At 48.1% G+C, this 20,713-nt stretch overlaps 2 protein-coding genes across 5 annotated transcripts in view; both read right to left on the bottom strand.

Moving 5' to 3' along the window:
• Positions 1-1,330: 1,330 nt before the first annotated feature.
• On the bottom strand, positions 1,331-12,863 carry LOC125409155 (complement C1q and tumor necrosis factor-related protein 9). Its single transcript, XM_048447972.3, has 4 exons — positions 12,747-12,863; positions 7,620-7,806; positions 5,797-5,859; positions 1,331-2,300 (listed from the first exon to the last, which is right to left on the bottom strand). The coding sequence occupies exons 2-4, from the start codon at positions 7,783-7,785 to the stop codon at positions 1,528-1,530; spliced, it is 1,002 nt and encodes a 333-aa protein (XP_048303929.2). The 5' UTR covers positions 7,786-7,806; positions 12,747-12,863; the 3' UTR covers positions 1,331-1,527.
• A 3,444-nt stretch (positions 12,864-16,307) lies between these two features.
• Positions 16,308-20,713, bottom strand: part of Spata13 (spermatogenesis associated 13) — a 180,920-nt gene continuing 176,514 nt past the window's right edge. For all 4 annotated transcript variants that reach the window (XM_085698594.2, XM_087912157.1, XM_085698595.2 and 1 more), the window contains one exon: positions 16,308-19,913. In XM_085698594.2, the coding sequence (XP_085554720.2) occupies positions 19,738-19,913 (176 nt within the window). In that variant the 3' untranslated portion in view covers positions 16,308-19,737. The remainder of the gene's footprint in view (positions 19,914-20,713) is intronic.

The following is a 20,713-nucleotide window of genomic DNA, read 5'->3' as shown; positions in this document are numbered from 1 at the left end:
ACAAGCCGACCCCTCATGTTACAGAGAATCTTTACAGAGGTAATCAGGTTGGGATGGGCCTGAATCAGTACGACTGATGTCCTCTTTAGAAGAGGAAAAATCGGACATGTGCAGTTACGAAGGGAACCTTATGTGGAACTATAGCCAGAGCCCCTGAAGTGATGTGTTTCAAACCAAGGGACGCCAGGAGCTGTTAGAAGCTGGAAATGGAAGAAAGGATCTCCCTTCAGGGACTTAGTCTCAATCTTGCTGACACATGGACCTCCCATTTCTGCTTCCAGAACTGTGACACCGTGACAGAGTACATTCTGATATCTCTGTCTGTTTTGTTTTGTTGGGTTTTTTCAAGACAGGGTTTCTCTGTGTAGCTTTGGAGTCTGTCCTGGAACTCACTCTGTAGACCAGGCTGGCCTCGAACTCATAGAGATCCCGCCTGTCTCTGCCTCCCAAGTACTGGGATTAAAGGTGTGCACCACCACCACTGCCTGGCTACATTCTGATATCTTAAACCACTCACCTCCATTAGGCCTAAAAAGTTACTATAGATTCATTCCAACTATTCCTTGAGTTGTGTAGCATAGACACCTAAGTGGGAAACAAGGTACCCACCATTGTATTGAGTAGTCTCCTGGGGTGTCATTAAATGTAGCTAGTCATTAAATGGAGTAAGTAGGGTTTTTTGCAGTACTGAGAATGGAACCCATGCTTCCCATGCAAATGCTATACCCACTCAGCCATAATCCCATCTCATTTTCTCTTACTTTCCCCTAATATCAGAAGTCACAATATGGCCCTTAGAGCAGGAAAGTGACACCAGAACTCTTCTAAACCCTGCAAACACACAAGCAAAGGATGCCTTGGGTTCAGGAATGGCAATGTCTTAAATACATTGTAACAAACAGGCTGCCACTGGGAGGGGGCTTTAATGTTTCAAAAGCCCATTCCACGTTCAGTCTCTCACTCTCTCTTTCTCCCTGCTTAATAGTGTTCATTTGTTATCTGGGTCAGTTGGAAGCAACTGGAGTCAGTGACTTAATCCCTCGTGATAGTCTGATAAAGATTTCTATAAAGTATCCCTCATTCCTTTCTCCATATGATGATTTCTGTGCTTCTAATAAGAGAAAGAACACAGCCCTCTGCTGGGGACAGGAACAGATTCACAGGACAGCCTTCAGGCAAACACAGATTCAGACTCATAGAGCGAACAGACAGGGAGGATGGAAGACACACAGCACGAAGTAGAGAATTCAAATCTGGACTCCCTCTTGGTTCCATGACACTAAGAGGAAGTGCTTTGATCTCTTACCTTAACGGGACACTGGTGCACAGCTGGTGTCTCTGAGTTAGTTTATTATGAATGTGTTCAAATGACTGGCTTTGTAGGCTTAGCTTCCCACATCTACACTTTAGGACGGACGCAATAATGGGAGGAATGGGCGCAGTGACCTCCCACCGTCCCCGAGCTAGCTCTGGGGGCACCATGTCCACCATGTCCACCAGTGAGGCCCATGCACAGAGTCCGCTGTGTCAAGAGCTGCTGAACAGCAGGAAGCCGGTGAAGGTGGTGTCATCATCCTCATCGGCAAACAAGCCATTAAATCTCTCTCCTCCTGTCACCTGCATCCACACCTCATCCCCGAGCTTCAGCTCCAGCACGATGCCACCAGAGGCCTGGTCCTCAGAGCTCATGTAGCCATCCTTGGTATGCAGGACTTTTGCCCCATTTTTGACCAAAGAGACCTGCACGTTCCTGGAAAAGACAGTGATGTGGTAGGTGAAGTAATAGACGCCGGCCACGTGGCAGGTGAATTTCCCTGTCGCCACGTTGTAATGGTTCAGTTCATTGTACAGGATCTTATCGAATTTAATGGGTGCATCAGGAGGAGGGAACTTGCTGATCACTGTGAGCCCCACAGTAAAAGCACTCTTAGGCACGATGGGAGCCTCGCCCACTTTCCCTTTCTCTCCTCGATCGCCTTTCCAGCCTCTCATCCCTCTGACTCCCGGCTCCCCCTGGGGGCCCATGGGTCCGGCTTCTCCCTTAGGACCTGGTTTGCCAATGGGGCCCACCGGACCAGGTAAGCCCTTGGGGCCCAATGGTCCAGTACTGCCCATCAGTCCTTCTGGACCAGTGGGGCCCACATCGCCTTTATCTCCCTTCTGCCCCTGTGGGCCGGTCTCTCCGGGCAGCCCTTGTTCTCCTGCAGGGCCAATGGATCCCTTCGGGCCATGCTTCCCTGGGGATCCTCTGGAGCCTGGATCACCTTTGATGCCTTTTGCTTCAACTCTTCCATCTGCTCCTGAAGGGAGGAAGATAATGAAGGATAATGAAGGTGTTTTAGGATCCATTCCCCCATAAGCAATGTTGGAACTCCTATCACTAAGCATTTAATTGAGACAAAATAGTGTGTGGGTTCAAGATCTGCTCAGAGTTTGAAAAGTCACAAACTCCCAAATTGCATGCAGGGAAATGTACATGTAAGCACACACACAAACCCACTTAAACACACACACACACACACACACACACACACACACACACACACGCCAGGCGGTGGTAGCGCACGCCTTTAATCCCAACACTCGGGAGGCAGAGGCAGGCATATCTTTGTGAGTTCAAGGCCAGCCTGGTCTAAAAGAGCTAGTTCTAGGACAGGCTCCAGAGCTACAAAGAAACCCTCTCTAGAAAAACAAAAACAAAACACACACACACACACACACACACACACACACACACACACACACACGGTCTTATGTAGCCCAGGATGGCTTCAACTTCACTATAACCAAGAGTGAGTGGATGATATTGAACTTCTGGTCCTCCTGTTTGTAGTTCCTAGGTGCTGGGACTATAGCTGTGTTTGACCACTCCCAGTTTAAGCAGTGCAAGGCATAGAACCCAGGACCTCGTGCATGCTAGGCAAGCCCTCTACCAATGGAGCCACATCCCCAGCCTCTAAAAATATGCTTTAGTCAGTACCAGGGCTCATCTGAGTATTGACAATTGTGCCACCAAAGTGTCCCATGTTGAGCCAGAAACAAGGGAGAAGCACACATCATTGAAGGAAACCATGACAAGGAGCAGATCAATCCAGGCTGCTGAGTCACAAAACCTCAGTCCTAGGCAAGTGACAGTCCCTCAAGGAGTGGATCTGGAATCAGACATTCATTATGGCCCCCATGCCTGCCAACTGTCGAGACCTTGTCTGCCCTTTCCACACCAGTTTCCTCGTTCTATATGAACACTCCACACCGTTCACTTCCTCCACCAGGACTGAGAGGCAGTGATGCTCATGAGCAGAGAGCCTGGGCTCACCCCAGAACATTAGCTAACCTTTCTCCAACCCCAGCATGTGTGGACATACAGTACAAGCAGACAGTGAGCCCCCATCACATCTGCCCCTCATCTACAGAGCTGGAACGGTGATGCTACCCAATTTATAGAACTCTTCCATTTTCATATAAAAGCTTTAGATTAATGCACAGAATAAGTTGCATGTATTTGATATTACAGTCATCTTTCTCCATCGGTTACTCCCTACCCTTCAGGTTGCAATTAATTCTGGGAAAGTACCAGTCACTGGGCTATAGCTCCAGCCCAGGGCCCTACTCAAGTGCCACTTTCTCCCTGAAGCAGGGCCAGATACACTGAGTGAAGTAGAACCTCCCTCCTTGGTGCTCCCCCACTGAGTCAGAGGTCAGCACACTGTGGCCTGCTGCCCCAATCTGTCTCCTACCTGATTTTGCACAGCCCATGAGCTAAGACTTTATGTGTTTACATCAGCAAAAATAACATCGCATCATGGTGTGGTGGCGACAGACCCACAACCTCAGCCACTCAGGGGATGCTTACCAAGAGGATAGCCTGTTCATCGTGTTCCTGATCTACAGAGCGAGGACCAGGCCAGCCTCAGCAACTCCATGATACTCTATCTCAAGCTAAAGAGTTACAAAAGAGAAGTGTTGAGAATAAGTAACTCTTGAATGCTTAGGTAAAAATGGGACAGCTATGTCATCCCCTGCACGACTCAGGAACCACTGTGAAAAAGGGTGTGGAAAGAATATAAGATCAAGGACGGAGTGAGGAGTACTGTAGACCACCGAATCCCAGGCACAGTAGGGCTGCTGTATTCGTGAACTCACAGAAGCTGTGATTACCTGCACAAGATTGGGGCCCTGAACACTCTGCTATGGAAGAGAAAGGAGCTCCTGGGGCCCCACGGTTGCCCGGGGATTTGTATGCAGTCAGTGTGTGATGGAGAGGGAGACACACTTTCTTCAGCAGTTAGCTATTAGTAAGAGTCTTCCACTCCCACAAGCACACTCCCACCCATGTGCCTATAGATTCCCTAATGAAACTCATTGGGTCACACGTACAAGAAAGGAAAACAGACAGGAGAGAAGCAGCAACAGCAGCAGCAGAAAGGGATCTGTGGAACTGACCAAGAGAGGGTAGTGGGATGAATGTGACTGAAACATTATGTCCAAGTATAAAAATGTCACAGCGGACCCATTATGTATAATTAATATATGTTTATAAATGTTTTTGAAAAGAAGGCTGTGGCACAGCATTTGCTTAGCATGCGTGAATTTCAATGTTTAATCCCCAGTGCTGGGGAAAACAAAGCAGGACTTCATACTATGCAAAAAGGATGTAAGATGCAAATATTAGTCTTTCAGCCACAGCTGCCCCTGAACATGGCAACACTTGTTTGTGTGGCATCTGAGGCTGCCTTTCGGTGCACGGGCAGATCCCATGACCCACAAAGCTGAGACTAATTTCCATTTGGACATTTCCAGAAGTTTACTTATCCCAGCATGCACCTGTAACTATTGAAGAGAGAGAATATATTGGTGGCTGTGGTGGCTAATGTTGCTTATCAATTTGAATACATCTAGAGTCAACTAAAACCCAAACATCTGGGCTTACCTATGAGGGATATATTCTCTCTTTCTCTCTCTCTCTCTCTCTCTCTCTCTCTCTCTCTCTCTCTCTCTCTCCTTCTTCTTCTCTTCCTCCTCCTCCTCCTCCTCTATCCCTTCCTCTCTCCTTCCCTCCCTCCCTGCCTCCTTCTCTCTCTCTTTCTTGTTTGCTTGTTTTTTGAGACAGGGTTTCTTTGTGTAGCCCAGGCTATCCTGAAACTCACTCTGTAGACCAAGCTGGCCTCAAACTCACAGAGATCTGCCTGCTTCCCAAATGCTGGGATCAAAGGCGTGTGCCACCAAACCCAGTGAGAGATTTTCTGGATTCGATCACTTGAGGCAGGAAAACCCACCCTAAGTTTGGGCCACACCTTTGGTCATCAGCCCATTGTGACTGACAAGAAAAAAAGGAAGGTTTTGCTTTTTGCCTGTTTGCCCTTGTTCCAGCTGGCAAACCTTTCCACCCTGTTGCTGGTCCATTCCTTTGCTAGTGTTAGAATCTACCTCTTCACTATTCCAAGATAGACTGAGGATCAACAGCTCTTTAGGAATTCCCCAGGACTCTAGAATCAGACTGGGACCGCAGCGACATCCAGGCTCATAAACTGCACAACAGATCCTTGGCCTCCCTGTTGGGAGACAGCCATTGTTGGACTACACAGGCCACAGTTTGTAATCCCCATCCCCCCTCTCTGTGTTTATATTTATATACAATCACTCTACCAGTTCCGTCCCTTTAGAGAACCTTGACTAATACAGTGGTTCATCCTGGAAGCAGCAGACAGATCGGTTCACAGCAGTGCGGAACGGCTGCTGTCAGCCCAGCCTTGTGTCAGAGCACTGTGCAAGGGACGACGCAAAGTCACCGCTGACCTGGTTCTCCTTTCTCCCCACGAATTCCATCCTTCCCTGGGTCTCCGGGATGTCCTGGTTCTCCTAGGTGGAAGGGAAGAAAGCAGACAAGAGTTGAGAGGCCAATTCCAATCTCCCGGCTATGAGTCTCCAGGGGTGGTTGATATGGGAAGTCCTAGGGTGCCCCAGCCTGCCTCCTTTTCCACCAGTAGAGGTGGAGGTAGATACTGTTAGTGAGTATCCAGGGTGTTGAATCATGTAGGATGAGCAGGTTATGAAATGCATTGGTGACTTCCTGAGCACCCAACTGTGGGGTGCCCAAGGAGCCCGAAGCAAGGCAAACTGAAACACAGAGGGCCATGCTGCAAGTCTGTCTCAGGATTTGGACTTGGAAGAGATCTGAAGGTGGGAGGTGCTAGACGCATCTCTCGTTCCGATCCCTTTCCACCATTAGCTTGAAGAGTGGAGCGGAAGGCTCACCAGATGCCATGAAGCATCAGAGAACTCCGTGATATGACTGTTGGGGAAGGAAAGGCATGGTAGACAGGGGTGAAGGCCGCAGAACAAGCTGGGATGGGACACAAGGGTTCTGCTAGTCATACACCATCTTAAGTCTGGAAACAGGTCACCAAGTAATGGCCACACTATGGTGACAGAAGAGCTCACAAAGCCATGGTTTACTCCAGGTTCTGTCTCACTCAAGTCAGCCAAGACCCCAAAAACTTAAACCCTACCACTCTAGCTGTGGGGAGACAAGCAGCTGGGACAGCCTTCAGCTCTCAGGACTGGAGAGTGACACAGGTTGGTTTGTAACTAGCATAGAGCCCGCTGTTAGCCCAAGCAAGCCCTGAGTCCCACTGAGCCACCAAGAGGGAGGTATCCCCAGAGTAGCCTCTCCATTATCTCCCACTTCTTGTCTGCGCCACACTGAAGCCTGAGCCTTCCTACCAAACTTCTCTTTCTCCCTGCCTAGCTCCCAATTCTTGTATTCTGTATATCCCAAAGTTTTTATACCAGCCAGATCTTTAACATCTACCTGAACAACTGAATGGATGTTATGGACACTGTACTAATTGTGTGTTGATTATGTAAAACACACAGCGATCTGGGCAATGGTGGTGCACACCTTTACTCCCAGCACTCAGGAGGCAGAGGCAGGTGGATCTCTGTGAGTTCGAGACCAGCCTGGTCTACAGAGCAAGTTCCAGGACAGGCTCCAAAGTTACATAGAGAAACCCTGTCTCAAAAAAATAAAACAAAACAAAACAAAAAAAACCAAAAACCAAACCAAAACAACAAGACACAAACACACACACACAGAGAGAGAGAGACACACACACACACACAGAGAGAGAGAGAGAGAGAAAGAGAGAGAGAGAGAGAGAGAGAACATCCTCAGAGTACCAGGTAATGAAGCAGCAGATTTTCCTCCCAAGCAGTCCATGTTAACATCATTCTCCTAAGCACACTGAGTAGAATATATATATGAACTAAATGGAAAAAGAGAGAAACAGATACTTTTGTTTGTTTTGTTTTTGTTTGTTTGTTTTTGTTTTTTTGAGACAGTGTCTTTCTATTATGTATCTCTGGTTGTCCTGGAACTCAATATATATAATTCAGGCTGGCCTTGAACTCACAGAGACCCACCTGCTTCTGCCTCCTGAGTTCTGGGATTAAAGGCATGGGTGTTTTTAAGAAATCCGTTTTGACAGAGCTGGGGAGGTAGCTCAATGGCAAAGAGACAAGATGGGGACACTGGTGGGTGAGGGCTCCATGGGCAGGTGGAACAGTACACCAACAGGAAGAGAGGGACAAGGCAGTAAGACACTGCAGACGTTCAGTACCTGTGTCTCCTTTGTCACCCTTGGAGCCATCCCGTCCGTCTCTTCCTGGGAGGCCATTGTGACCTGGATTCCCAGGGATGCCAGAGTGCCCCTGCCGGCAGGTGTCCTGGGAGTACACACTCTTTGCACATGCGCCCATGACCAGAAGGAGCCACCAAATCTTCATGATCAGATGACAGGGACTGAACTGAAAGAGGAAAACAGAAATTGAAAAATGCTTGGTCGCTGTGTGTAAATAGAGTTGCTGGGCATGGACACAGGCTCTCATCTCTGTGATGGGACAAGCCTTGGTCTCTTGGCCTCATAGCCTCTCATCTCTGTGATGGGACAGGCCTTGGTCTCTGGGCATGGACACAGGCTCTCATCTCTGTGATGGGACAAGCCTTGGTCTCTGGGCATGGACACAGCCTCTCATCTCTGCAATGGGATCAGCCTTGGTCTCTGGGCATGGACACAGGCTCTCCTCTCTGCAATGGGACAAGCCTTGGTCTCTGGGCATGGACACAGCCTCTCATCTCTGCAATGGGATCAGCCTTGGTCTCTGGGCATGGACACAGCCTCTCCTCTCTGCTATGGGACAGGCATTGGTCTCTGGGCATGGACACGGTTGCTGGGGAGTGACTTTGCCTTTTCTCTCTGCACTGACAAAGGCTTGAACATGATCTTACGTGTCCGATAGTCAGAGCAGGAAAACAGAAACCAGGCACCTGACCAAGCTGTTGCCAAGCCTGACACAGTGGCACATGCCTATAATCCCAGCACTCAGAAGGCTGAGAAAAAAAAATCTCAAGTTCTAGGTCAGCCTGAGCTATTTAGTGAGACTCTATTGTTGAGAGAGAGAGGGGAGAGAGGGAGGGAGAGAAAGAGAAGGGAGAAGGGAAAGGAGAGAGAGAGATAAGAAAGGCATATTGTCCTCAGGTGGTAACACATGATTGGGACCACTTTTAATAGTCAGTAAAATGTGGAAGACGAGTTTTGAGTTCCAGAGACTCAAATTTATTGTTTCAATTTGAGTGAGCCACTTTTTTGAGCCAGAGAAAAATGTTTTCTTATTTCATGGAGCTGATGTAAAGATCAAATTTGACTACAATATACACGAAAAAACACACTAAAAATAATAATGCCCACATAGAATTACCATCTGAGCCAGCAATTCTTTTCCTGGAAATTGAGTCAAAAAAAAAAACCCACAAAACAACAATAACAAAAACTGTGAGACTTGAACAAGCTCTGTTCTGTAGAATAATCCCTTTGTACACGCTGAAGATTTGTCACTGTGATTGGCTTAATAAAGAAGCTGACTGGCCAATAGCAGAACTGAATAAAGTTAGGAGGGAGAGCCAAACTGAGAATACTGGGAAGGAGAAGAGTGGAGTTTGGAGTCCCCAGCAGAGAGACAGACAAGCAAGTTGGGCATGCTGTACTGAGAAAAGATTCCAACCCATGTGGAGGGTACATAAGAAATGAAACATGTGTTAATTTAAAGTGTAAGAGTTAGCTAATAACAAGCCTGAGCTATTGGCCAAGCATTTGTAATTAATATTAAGCCTCTGTGTGTTTATTTGGTAGCTGCTTGCAGGATAGAAACTTCTGCCTACAGCTCTGTTCCTGGCAGCAATGTCCACAGAGGCCACAAGGGGGAGCAGCTCACGAGGCCATAGAGGATAGAATATACAGTGGAATGCCATTTGGCCCCCCAAAAGGGCGGGAAATCCCGGTCCATGCTACATTATTGATGAACCTTAAGGACATTTAGCAGTGACAAAATCTGGGACTGAAAGTTAAATCTCTGTGTGTGTTATTTCATTTAAAGCACGCAAAGTGGCCCAACCCATGGAGAAGGCAACATAGCAGGAGCCAGGAGCTGAAGGGGAGGAGGTGCTGTTCGGGGAAAGATGAAACCTCTGCAGATCTATGATGGGGACAGCTACAGGATGCTGCGAATGTACTCATTGCTACTCAGTCATACACTTAAGACGGCTCAACTGGTAAGTTTGAATTTATGTATATGTTTGCTCACGATAAAAGACAGTAAAACATTAAAGCAGAGGAAGTGAGTCAATTGTAGAAAGGCTGCCTCACACACGCGGGGCCCTGAGTCCTATCCCAGCGCTATACACATATAACAGAAATTATGTGGTGTTAACAGCACCGTACCAAACATCGACACTGGGGCTGTGGCTTCAGCTCAGTGCTAGAACACTTGTGTGATGTACGAGTTCTTCGCTTTAACCACCAAGGCTACAGCAAAAAGACACCCAAGTCTGCTGCGATAGTGCATTCCTGAGCACACAGCCAGCAGTTTGGGAGAAGCACACTTCCCAGCTCCTTTCCTCTGAGGACACTGGCCCTCTTGCTTGACTTCCCGCCTCTTTATAATTGTTTCTGTTTTTAATCTGTCTTCAGCCTCAGGTTGTAGCTGAGATCCCGATGAGAGGGGAAGAATGGTTGACAAACTGCTCCCCACAACAGGATCAGCATGCAAGTCCCTGCCGGGGTTTGAGTCTGTGAGATACGATGAGGAACCAACTCCGTGAGTATGCAAAGTGCCACAAGACCTCTCCCTCAGGAGCCACCTGGCGGGGTTCTGCACTGTACAAGGTCACAGAACTCAAAATGTCATCTGACTGTATTTTCAACATTATATCCCCAGTATAGTATAGAGCAGCAGATTGAACAGCAATGGCTGAAGGCAGGGACGATGTGATGGCAGCTCTTTGAAGAATTAAGGAATGAAACAAAACAAAGAACACACAGATTAATTCCACCCTCAGATCCCAGATTCTTATGTACCGTCTGCAGTAACATAGATGTTCATAAGCCTCTGGAGAGGAAAAAAAAAAGAAAGAAAAAAGACAGGAAGACAGGAAGAAAGAAAAGAAAAAAGAAGAAGGGGTGTCTGTTCCTTCGATCCAGGAGTGCCATCTCTAAAATTATGCATAATAAAGCAAGATCTGTGTGCTGACGGTACCTGCAGCATCATCTGTTAAGGGGGGAAAGGGCACATTATGTAATGTGCTAACAACAGACATAGGGGGCGGGACGGAACGTAAGCACTGAAAGAGCTGTCATGGTTGGTGACGTATGTAAAAGATGCCTGGAGGCAGAAGGGTGATGAGTTCAAGATCAGCTTGGGTACTGATGAGATTCTGTCTCAAAAGACCCAGCCAAACATAAAAGACTAAAAGGGGGGCTGGAGAGATAGCTCAGCAGTGGAGTTCTCTTGCTCCTCTTGCAGAGGACTGGAGTTCAGCTCCCAGCTCCCACAGTGAGTAACTCACAACTGCTTCTGAGCTTATGAGTCCTCTTTCTGGCCTCTGAGGGTATCCACACAACAGGCTTATATACACACAAACATGCAATAAAATAAAATAGAGGTTTAAAGAATTTTAAAGTGGCATTTAGAGACTAAAATAACAGGCACCTTCTGAAGATACTGATGCATGCATATTATCAAAAACTAGAAATAAGTATATGCAAATAACCAAACATATTAATGATTAGAATGATGAGGTAAGAGGGCTTTCCTGTGGAAAAGGTCTTTGTAGTGTAAATGACACATTTGTAGCTATTTTTAAATTATTTTTAATTGTGTGTGTGCGTGCACAGGTGCACACGAATGTAAAGACCCTTGGAGTTCAGAGCATCAGATGCCCAAGGAAGTCGGAGTTACAGGCTGCCAGATGTGGGTGCTGCGAACTGAATGCTGCCCACAGTGCTCTTAACCTGAGTGACGTCCAAAAAAATGTGTCACCCTCTAGTGGAAGCTGCGGAGTATTATGGGATACAGAAAGTGTTTCTGGAAGAGGAATCCCAGCGGTTTCCCTCTCCGTCAGGAATGCACTCCACTTCAGGAAGTTGAGTTTTCTTAGAGCCACATCCGTGAGTTATCCACAGCGGCTTCTGCTGCCGAGCTCACGGGTGACGGGTAGGTTCGACACCGATTCCTCTTGCGCGTCACCAGCATTCCCCTCGCGTCCCAACCTCTCCATAAAAGCCCACCTGGCGGGTAGAGATGGCTCAGTGATTAAGAGCTTGACCTTCCAGAGGACCTGGGTTAAATGCCCAGCGCCCACAGGGCTGCTCACAACCATCGGTAACTCGAGTTCCAGATGATGTGACGCTCTCTCCTGACTTCCAAGGTGGTACAGAGAGACGGTGTTGGCATAACACCCACCCACATGTTTAAAATGAACAGTTAATTGTGGAGCCTCTTCTGATTAATTTTCTCTAACTCACAGTCAAGGGGAAGAACATTTCAGGTTCCTTATGCCCCCTCAAACACTTCAAAGTCCTTACGAAGCCCCAAACACTAACATTTGACAGAAATCGGGAGATCCACTTGACTTTTTCCAGGCAAGGTCTTTCTGACGCCACTCAGGGAAGCTTAGAACTCATGATCCTCCTGCCCCAGCATTCCAAGTGCTGGATGGCGGGTGTGCAGCTTTGCTGAGGCCCGGCTTGCTTGTTTGAGCATAGAGCATGAGGGATGACATCACGTGTCCCTCCACTCTAAGCTGGCTTTATTTGCTTCTCTCATATATTCAACAATGTCACAGCATTTCTCTTTTCCTCGACACGCATTGAGGCTTTTATAGACCATATAAATTAGCAGGTATGTAACTATTAAAACAGACTCATTAAACCATGTAGCTGATCATCTGTGAGCTTTTCTAGGAAGGGCTGTTATTCTTGTGATTTACCTTGTTTTGTTTTGCTTTTCCTGCCTCCTCCGAGCCCAGTATTGCAGAATTCTGGCCAGTGAAAATCTTTGATTTTTCTCCGCCCCGTGTGTGTGTGTGTGTGTGTGTGTGTGTGTGTGTGTGTGTGTGTGTGTCAGAGAGAGAGAGAGAGAGAGAGAGAGAGAGAGAGTCAGTCTCATACTACAGCCCAGGCAGGCTGACTTGAACTCACTCTGCCGTGAATCTGTATCAAGCCTTCTGTGCCAGCCTCTCCGGTGTGGCATAACAAGTATGAACCACCACACCCGTTTGCCCTTTAGAAAAACATTTTAGAAGCAGATTACCTCTGTTCTCACCCAGACCTTTTAAAAACACCTGGCTACCTCGGAACCCAGGTACCTTCAACTCAACAAGAAAAAAAAAAATTCCTCTCCGGCCCTCTTACCTGAACCCTGAAGTCGTAGGCTGCACACGGACACTGTGAGAATAGGGAGCCCACACACGGTAAATAAAATCATGCCTTCCTGCCATACAACTCCCCAGTGGACATAACTGCAAAATAGCAGGAAGGGGAGGGGACGGAGGGAGGCACAAGATGTCTTGGACGAGCTTCAAAAACCACAGCAGCACTGGGGTCGGGTGGCATCCCTTTGGAGCACCCCTGGGTGTGGAAAACTTTGCCCCTTCCTTCTGCCCTCTGAGATAAAATGAGGGGATTCCAGGTGTTCCAGCAGGTGGGATGCGGGAGGACGGATCCTCATTGCAGGTTTCTTTCCTTGACGTGAACAGCAGCTTCTCATTGGCCCTGAGTCCGTTGTGGTGCGACAGACACAGAAACGACACAAATGACCGCGAGAGTAACTGGGTGGCCTTTGCATCGAAGACCATCAGGGTTACTTTTGTTCCCTTAGAACTTTCAAGTGATTCGTTACTATGGCCTGTGGCTTCCATCAAGGGCAGAACTAAAATCAAGGGCACCCTACGACTCAGTCAATCCTCCCCTTGGCATTCACATCTCCAGAGGACACTTTGATAGCCGGAAGGAAAAGGCCTTCAGGTGTGCTTTGGGGGTCAGTGTGGTCAGGAGGCTGCTCTGAGGCCTTGCGACTTCTAAAGTACTAGATAAGGCCGGACACTCCCAGTGACCAGCTCAGCCCTTTACATATAGTAAACTGTAAAATAAAGTTATTTTCTCCTGGTTGGGCATTTAGCTCAGTGGTATAGCGCTTGCCTAGCACTCATAAGGCCTTGGGGGCAGTGGTGGTGCACACCTTTAATCCCAGCACTCAGGAGGCAAAGGCAAGTGGATCTTTATGAATTCAAGGCCAGGCTGATCTACAGAGAAAGTTCCAGGACAGCCAGGGTTATACAAGAAGACTTGTCTCAAAAAACCAGGGGAAAAAAGTTTTCTCCATAAAAGGGGTTTGAAATGTGTAACAGGTACATGTAGATAGGGACTTGTGGAGTCTAGAAGGCTTTGATATGTGACCATAGGCATATGCCAAGGGAAATGGACCTTTCAGGCAGACAGGAACCCCTTTTGTGATTTCCTGAGGAATGCTGTTCCCTCTATAGGCCAGCCTGAGCGGAGCAAATGTTGTCTTAGGTTATCCACTGCTTTTGGGAAAATTCGGGGTTCTCTTTGGGCCTGACAGTTGCCCTTCCCCTTCAGGAACTCCAAGTTTCAACCGTTGGTGTGCCCGATGTGGAGTTACCATGGTCCAACCAGACCCTTCCAACATCTGAGTAGTTAGTTATACCACCCACAGAGGAGATGACGACTTTGTCCTTCCATTCACCCTTCAGAACATGGAGGAGCACGCTGCAGCCACTGTGAGTTGCACTTTGCAATCATTCCTCAAGCATGCTGCAGCTGCCATGGGCTGCATCTTGCAATTATTCCTTGAGCATGCTGCAGCTGCCACAGGCTACACCTTATAATCATTCCCCTAGCACGCTGCAGTTGCCGTGGGTTGTACCTTGCAATCATTCCTCGAGCATGCTGCAGTTGCCGTGGGCAACTGCACCTTGCAATCATTCTTCGAGCATGCTGCAGCCGTGGTGGGCTTCACCTTGCAGTCCTTTCTCTCCACCTTCTCCTGAGAAGGGTCGAAACATTCAGGCACAAACAGAAGTTTCCAGAATATGAGGAGACGCTAGGCTGAGACAGGCAGGAGCTCTACTTAATGGCCACCTAGGTATGCAGGTACTGGGAAGGCTCACCTTAGCACAGCAAGCAGCCCCAACACCTTACCTAGGAGGAGGTGGGATTGGATTTGGGAGCATCCACTGAGCTAGATCTGGCTTCTTTAGGCGTTCTGGCACAGCCAGGCCCCAAAGTCCCTTCATTTGTGGGTAGTGCAGCTGGTTGCTAGAGGAACCTCTGTGGGTCACTCAGCTTCAAGCTGACATGGTCCCCATTTGTTCCTCTGGCCATTTGGAATCTCTCCAGCTGTATTCCTAGCTCTAGCGGGAACCAGGGGTTTGATGGGAGCCTGGTCTGCTGTTTACACTATTCCTTTGCCTATTTGTGGCGCTCCAACTCATTCTTTGCATAAGGAGAGGACTAGGTCACCAGTATCACCCCGTTCCCCAAGACCTGCTGGGATCACTGCAAAGTCTCCCAGGGCATCCCTCTGGCCTGATTTTAGATTTCTCTTTTCACTGTAACCTGTGTCCACAATCCTGGCGACAGCTGGCCTTGAGCTGTCCACATTAGGGAATGCCACCTGAAACCAGTGCCTCAGGGTTCGAGTCATCTGTTACCATCCAGCTCCACAGAGACCACCTGGTCCCATGTTTATCCACAGAATCCTACAAGGGCCTTGGACCTCTGTGAAGTCCTTAGGAGTTGAGTGCTGGCCTGAATGTTTGTCGGGGACAGAACTCCGTTCTAGGAGCTATCATGTGCCTACGTCACATCTCTGGCACTGTTGATGCAAAGATGAACGTCATCGTATTTCTATAGGGTTTTCCAGCCACACATTCTTGTGAGGGACATGGTCTCCTGTGCATACAACAGTCAACTAATGCATGCTTGTTTCCCCCCTCCTCCCACCCCAACTCTTCTAGAATAAAATACTGGGCCTTCCACTTACGCTCCCTTCTTCGTATGGGACCATGTTGCCACTGTCACCCTTTCATGCAGTGGAGCCCATGGAGAGGTGAGCAAGGTCGCAAGGGGACAGATGCTGCTGGGAGTCCACAGAAGGCAGGAGGCAGCCTTGGCAACCCCAGGAACCCTTTTCAGATTAGTCACAGCAAACAATGGGCTGTTTACTGGGATTTTCTGAGCTTGCTAATGAGAAAAGGAAATTCTTATTCGCCCCACACCCTGGGAGAGGGAGGTCAAGGCCAAAGGCTCATCTCCCAGAGAAGGGTCTTGCCAGCAGCTATGGCCACTCAGAGACAGAGAGACCTGGTCACCCACATCCCACCATTCCTGGGGAATTGCTGCAACAGACTGGGCCTTCCAGGGCTGGGCTGTAACTCTGGTAGGGCATCTGCTGGACCTTGGAGGTAGGGGGTCGGGCAACTCCCCATTACACTTTCAAACCCACAAAAGGGTAACAGAAACACCCAAACTGTCACTTGCCCTCTCTGGCTCCTATATTACTCTAATGGCTTTGGGAGTCCAATGGCCCCTTCTCTCCGTTCTCCTCAGAGCCTTTCTCCAACATACCCCCCCCCCCCCCCCCCGTGATTCCCTTCCACCCAATAGGAAGGAGTCTTTAGGAAGAAGCGCGCCAAGGTCAAAGCAATAAAGAATGTGTAACCTCCAGCCTCTGCAGCCTTTAAAGAATTTCTTTTCTTGAGCTGTGTTTTAGGTTGACCTTGACCTCCTTATGTAGCCAGGGAAAACCTGCACCCACCTCCCAAGTGCTGGGATTACCAACCTGTGCTTCCACACTGTTTTACACAGGACCGAGAAGCAAATGCATGCCCCAGTCCCCCTCTTTTTGTATAATATGGTTTACTTTATATGGAGATGCATCACTAGGACGAGTTTGGCAAAGTATTTTAATATACAGATACAAAATGACAAATAGAGATTCACAGCATTTACAAGAAATCAAATACCTATTTTTTAAAAAAACAACAACAACAAAAAAAACCCTTCATTTAGCAAAAAATGCACATCCGACACACAAGTTCTATTTCCGTGTCAAAGTCAACTCGCCATTTCAAGAGTAGCACTTGAGACCACAGCACCCCAATGTGGATTAATTTTCACCAAAAGCATAGCCAAGAAGTCAGCAAGTCACACACAATGGGCAAAAATGTGTACCCCCCAAAAGGGACCAATTATTAAATTACAGAAGTGGCTCAAAGTACTTTCTAAATACAAATGGTCATGCCTAAGAGACCATAAAGGTAATAATGAAGTACATGGGATGGCTAAGCAAATTTACATACATTATATAAGCTGACTCCGCCCCTCCCCAAGACTAGCTAGAAGTTGCTACTTACTTTGTCCCAAGTCCTTCAAACTCCCCTTCCCTGGATCCTGAGGAGAAACCATTTGTGGGCACACTGTACCCAGCATCCTGGCTTTAAGCTGCTGAAAGACACTGACTCACACTTCTTGGCACTGGCCTGAGGGACACTTCTGCTTTTCCTATCTGTGATGAAGACAAAATACAGAAGCCATACCCTGGCTCCAGGAAACTCCAACTGGAAACAGGACTGACCCGTCCTGAGAAATATCCAGGTACAATTCTCCACACGCACATGATGCTGGATCGCAGGCGCTTACAAAAGACTTCCCCTGGGAACTGGATTTCAAATTAAAGACACTTTTGCTTTGTATGTAAAAACAGCAACGTAGGATGCGGAGTCAGTCTTGAATGGCTTGGGTACTAAAAGGCACAGGATTTAGAAATGGCGTTCCGTAGTGGGGATGGTTCCTGCCTGCAGGAGCAGGTCTACATATGTCTCTTGAGAGCCCAACTAGCTGTCTGCCATACTCTTGGGACAGAGCCTGGAATGTCTCTTCTTTCTCTACACTTTCAAGTATTATTTATGATCACCTTTCACCTACCACATGGTGGTCATATAAATATAATCTAAACCAGGGAGGCCCTCTCAACTGTATCAACAGAGCTGGCAAATTCCGGAATGCTAAAGACAGAACAAATGAAATCATTAAAATGGAAATCCCAAACTATTTTGGCCATTGAGGAAGAGGGAGGGAACATTCATGAGCCTCAGAGCCCAATCCGGCAAGAGGCTCAGGGCTGCTTCTTTTCTTCCTTTCAAAGTAGAGCACAAACCTCAAATCAAGAAGGGAGTTTGGAGAACTAAAAATAATACTTAAGGTCTTCCACTTTTTGTAGAACTCAGGTATTTGGTAATAAAATTTATATAGACATACAGATTTTTTACAAAGTCAAAAGGCTATTATAGCTTTTAAAAACACATCAGTTTTCAAAATCACCCAGAAATCCCAAGTAAGATTCATCCGGGTCAGACATTTGATTAAACACTTCTCACGCTGTATAAAATTGCCTGGGGCCGGCCCAGGTCTTGACCATGACTCGGGATTGTTAGGAGGTCTGTGGAGGTAGGTGGGAACCGGAAATTAGGGCAGCTGGGAAATATATCAGGACCGGTCACAGACTTAACGTATCACTTCTTCACTGTCATTCACTGTAACAGCAAATGAAGTCTGCAGTGAGACTCAAGTTGAATCCTCAGTGACTATAAACAGGACCAAAAGGCTCTCTTCACTTCCTCAAATCAATTCACACATTAACAGCACAACTGTTGAAACCGCCGGACATACACACTGTAGCAGAGAAAGCACACTAAGTATCATTTCCAAAATATATCATTGCATTCAGTTAGTAAAATACAAAAACAACCTGTCAGTTATAGAAACGCAGCTAAGCTGAGTCATCTGTTCAAGGATTCTCTCACTCGCTCTCTCTGTCTAACACACACACACACACACACACACACACACACACACCCCACATGCTCTGTGCACTGAATCACTTCATGACACACAGAAACAGCCCAGCCGTGGGGCTTCTGACCACAATCCCCAGCACGCCCAAGGTGCACAGCAGGGTTGAGGCGAATCCCAGGTCCAGGGTCAAGGCGATTTGCTGTGAGGTCAGTAGCTTTAGGCCTAGCTCTAGCTGGGGCGGACTGGGTGGAGGAACTGTGCTGATGGACCAATATCTTCATCTCTAAAACTGCAGATTTGTTTGTTCTCAAGCAAGAGCTGGGGAGCGAGGAGAACCTTGTAGGAACTGCATGCAAGAACAAGCCCGTCCCAAAGAAGGCACCAGCTGCCCAGCGGGACCCCTCCCTGCCAGCTCACTGTGCCGATTAAAATGTAGAACCAGTCTTCCTTACATCTGGTTAAAAAGCATTTTCATCAAACTCCACAATGTCAACAAAGGGAGGCTACTCTCTGTGGGCGTCAGCCCGTGTGACCCTCATTAAACTGTCTCTCAGAGCTAAGGAGTCATCAGATGACACAGCCGGGCACTACTGTTTCAAGGTCATGTGACAGGTGTCTCCACATCTCAGGAAGCAGGGCACGTTGTCCCTCATTTTCTCTGTGGAACCTCTGTGTCTTCATCGCCTCACTGATGGCGAAACTGCAAATGGCTGCTGAAGATGCGTGGGTGCCCATTCTCATGTTAGCAAACTCGAAACAATTTTCACCTCGCCACTATTTCTGTGACTGGCAGCTCCTTAGGTTGTGCTGTGAGCAGGCAGGACCTCTGCTGGAGGAGGTGAGAGGGACAAACAAGCTGGCAGTGCCCTTCCCTCTGGTCAGGAAAGTAGCACGGAGCTTTGAGGATGCTATCATATCCCACGTTGCCAGGGTGACAGGTACCTTCTGTCTCTTCCTAGCTTGTGAACAGTGAACCTTGTAAGATGAAGCCTACACTCTTGCTTGGCACCAGGCACACCTTGGAAAACAGTGGGCACCTGCCCAGCAGTTCTAACCCCTTCACTGTCTCTCCCAGGTCTGACCTGAGCCAGGCCATCCTATGGCTGCCAAAATCCTACCAATCTCTGCCAATGCTTAAGAACAAACACGGAAGGCATCCTTCATATAGTTGCCCCCAAGGGACTGAAAGGCTCTTGGAACTGTCTGAAACTGCAGCAGGAATGTGACCATCTGTGGTAAACTCACAGGACCACTGGGTCAGCTGTCCCCATGCAGAGAGAGGCCTGGTCCCTACATCCCGGCCACCTGAGCATGCACCTCGGCTTCCAGTGTAGGACAGAGCAGTGCTTCACGGTGCCCTTCTTTCCACGAGGGCACCAGGGCCTCTCAGGATCAAAGATGAGTTCAACTCCTCCTCATCGCTGATTCCCAAAAGAAGTGTGCAGCACCACACTGGACACCACACCGAAGAGACGAAACTGGCCTTCCTCCCCACAGTACCTCAGAGGCACAGCCTGAGTGAGGCTCATTTTCTGAAGGGGGTTAGTTTGTGGAAGGTGTGCCAGAAGAGCGACGGTTTCCTCTTGGGCTCGGCCAAGGCGAAGACTTGCTGCTGCGGAACGCTGGTAGGCACCGTGATGTGGCGCTGGTGAACGGGTGGCAGGCTCTGGTGGGGCAGGGCCACGGGGCAGCTGCTGTAGCCTAATTCAGGAAGGACAGACAGACCCATCACTTAAAAGCCACACTGGGGCTTGGAGTACTTAGCTGATTCACAGAAATCAAAAGGACATCTAGTCATTGTCCTAAGCAACAAGACTTTCGGATAGCCGGCGTGGGGTCAGCAAGGGTTACGTCATGGAGACTCCCCCAAACGCTCACAGGAAGGAAGCCCGGAGATGAAGTAGATCACTTATCACCGCCATGGGGGTCAGGGAAGAATCAGAACTGGGCTCCTGGTATGGATGGGTAAGTAGTGACAATGCTCAAACCAAGGCCTGAAGTCAACACTCCCTTGGCCCAAATGCTACTCCACACTGACTGAAATTCTCTGATTTCTCTGTGCTTTAGTTCCCTACTCTCTAAAACAGGAGCAATGGTACCAGGGTGTTACGAGAACAGACGAGGTGACATTCACTGGCACTGTCTACCCTGGGGACGTTGAGTGTGGGCACTAGGACCCTGATGTGGCCTGGCCATGAGTGCTTCTGCATCACTGCCAAGTTACTCCAGTGTGCACAGAGTGGGGAAGCACACTCTAGAAGAAGCTTAGATTCTGATGCACAGAATCTCGAGACCTTGCCTCATCTCGCTGGACTGTGGTACAGCTGTGCTGGGGAATGCTACCTTAACTAGGCAAGGGTGCGTCACGTTTGTTTGTGCTGCATTTGTTTAATTATGTAGATATGTGTTTGTTTCTTTTTTTCCTTTTTTTGTTTTTTAAGATTTATTTATTTATTATGTATACAGTATTCTCAGTATTCTGTCTGTATGTATGCCTGCAG

The sequence above is a fragment of the Myodes glareolus genome, chromosome 12 (genome assembly GCF_982192425.1).
Source record: "Myodes glareolus chromosome 12, mMyoGla1.1, whole genome shotgun sequence".
Lineage (NCBI taxonomy): Eukaryota > Metazoa > Chordata > Mammalia > Rodentia > Cricetidae > Myodes > Myodes glareolus.
This window is presented reverse-complemented; position numbering and strand designations above follow the sequence as displayed.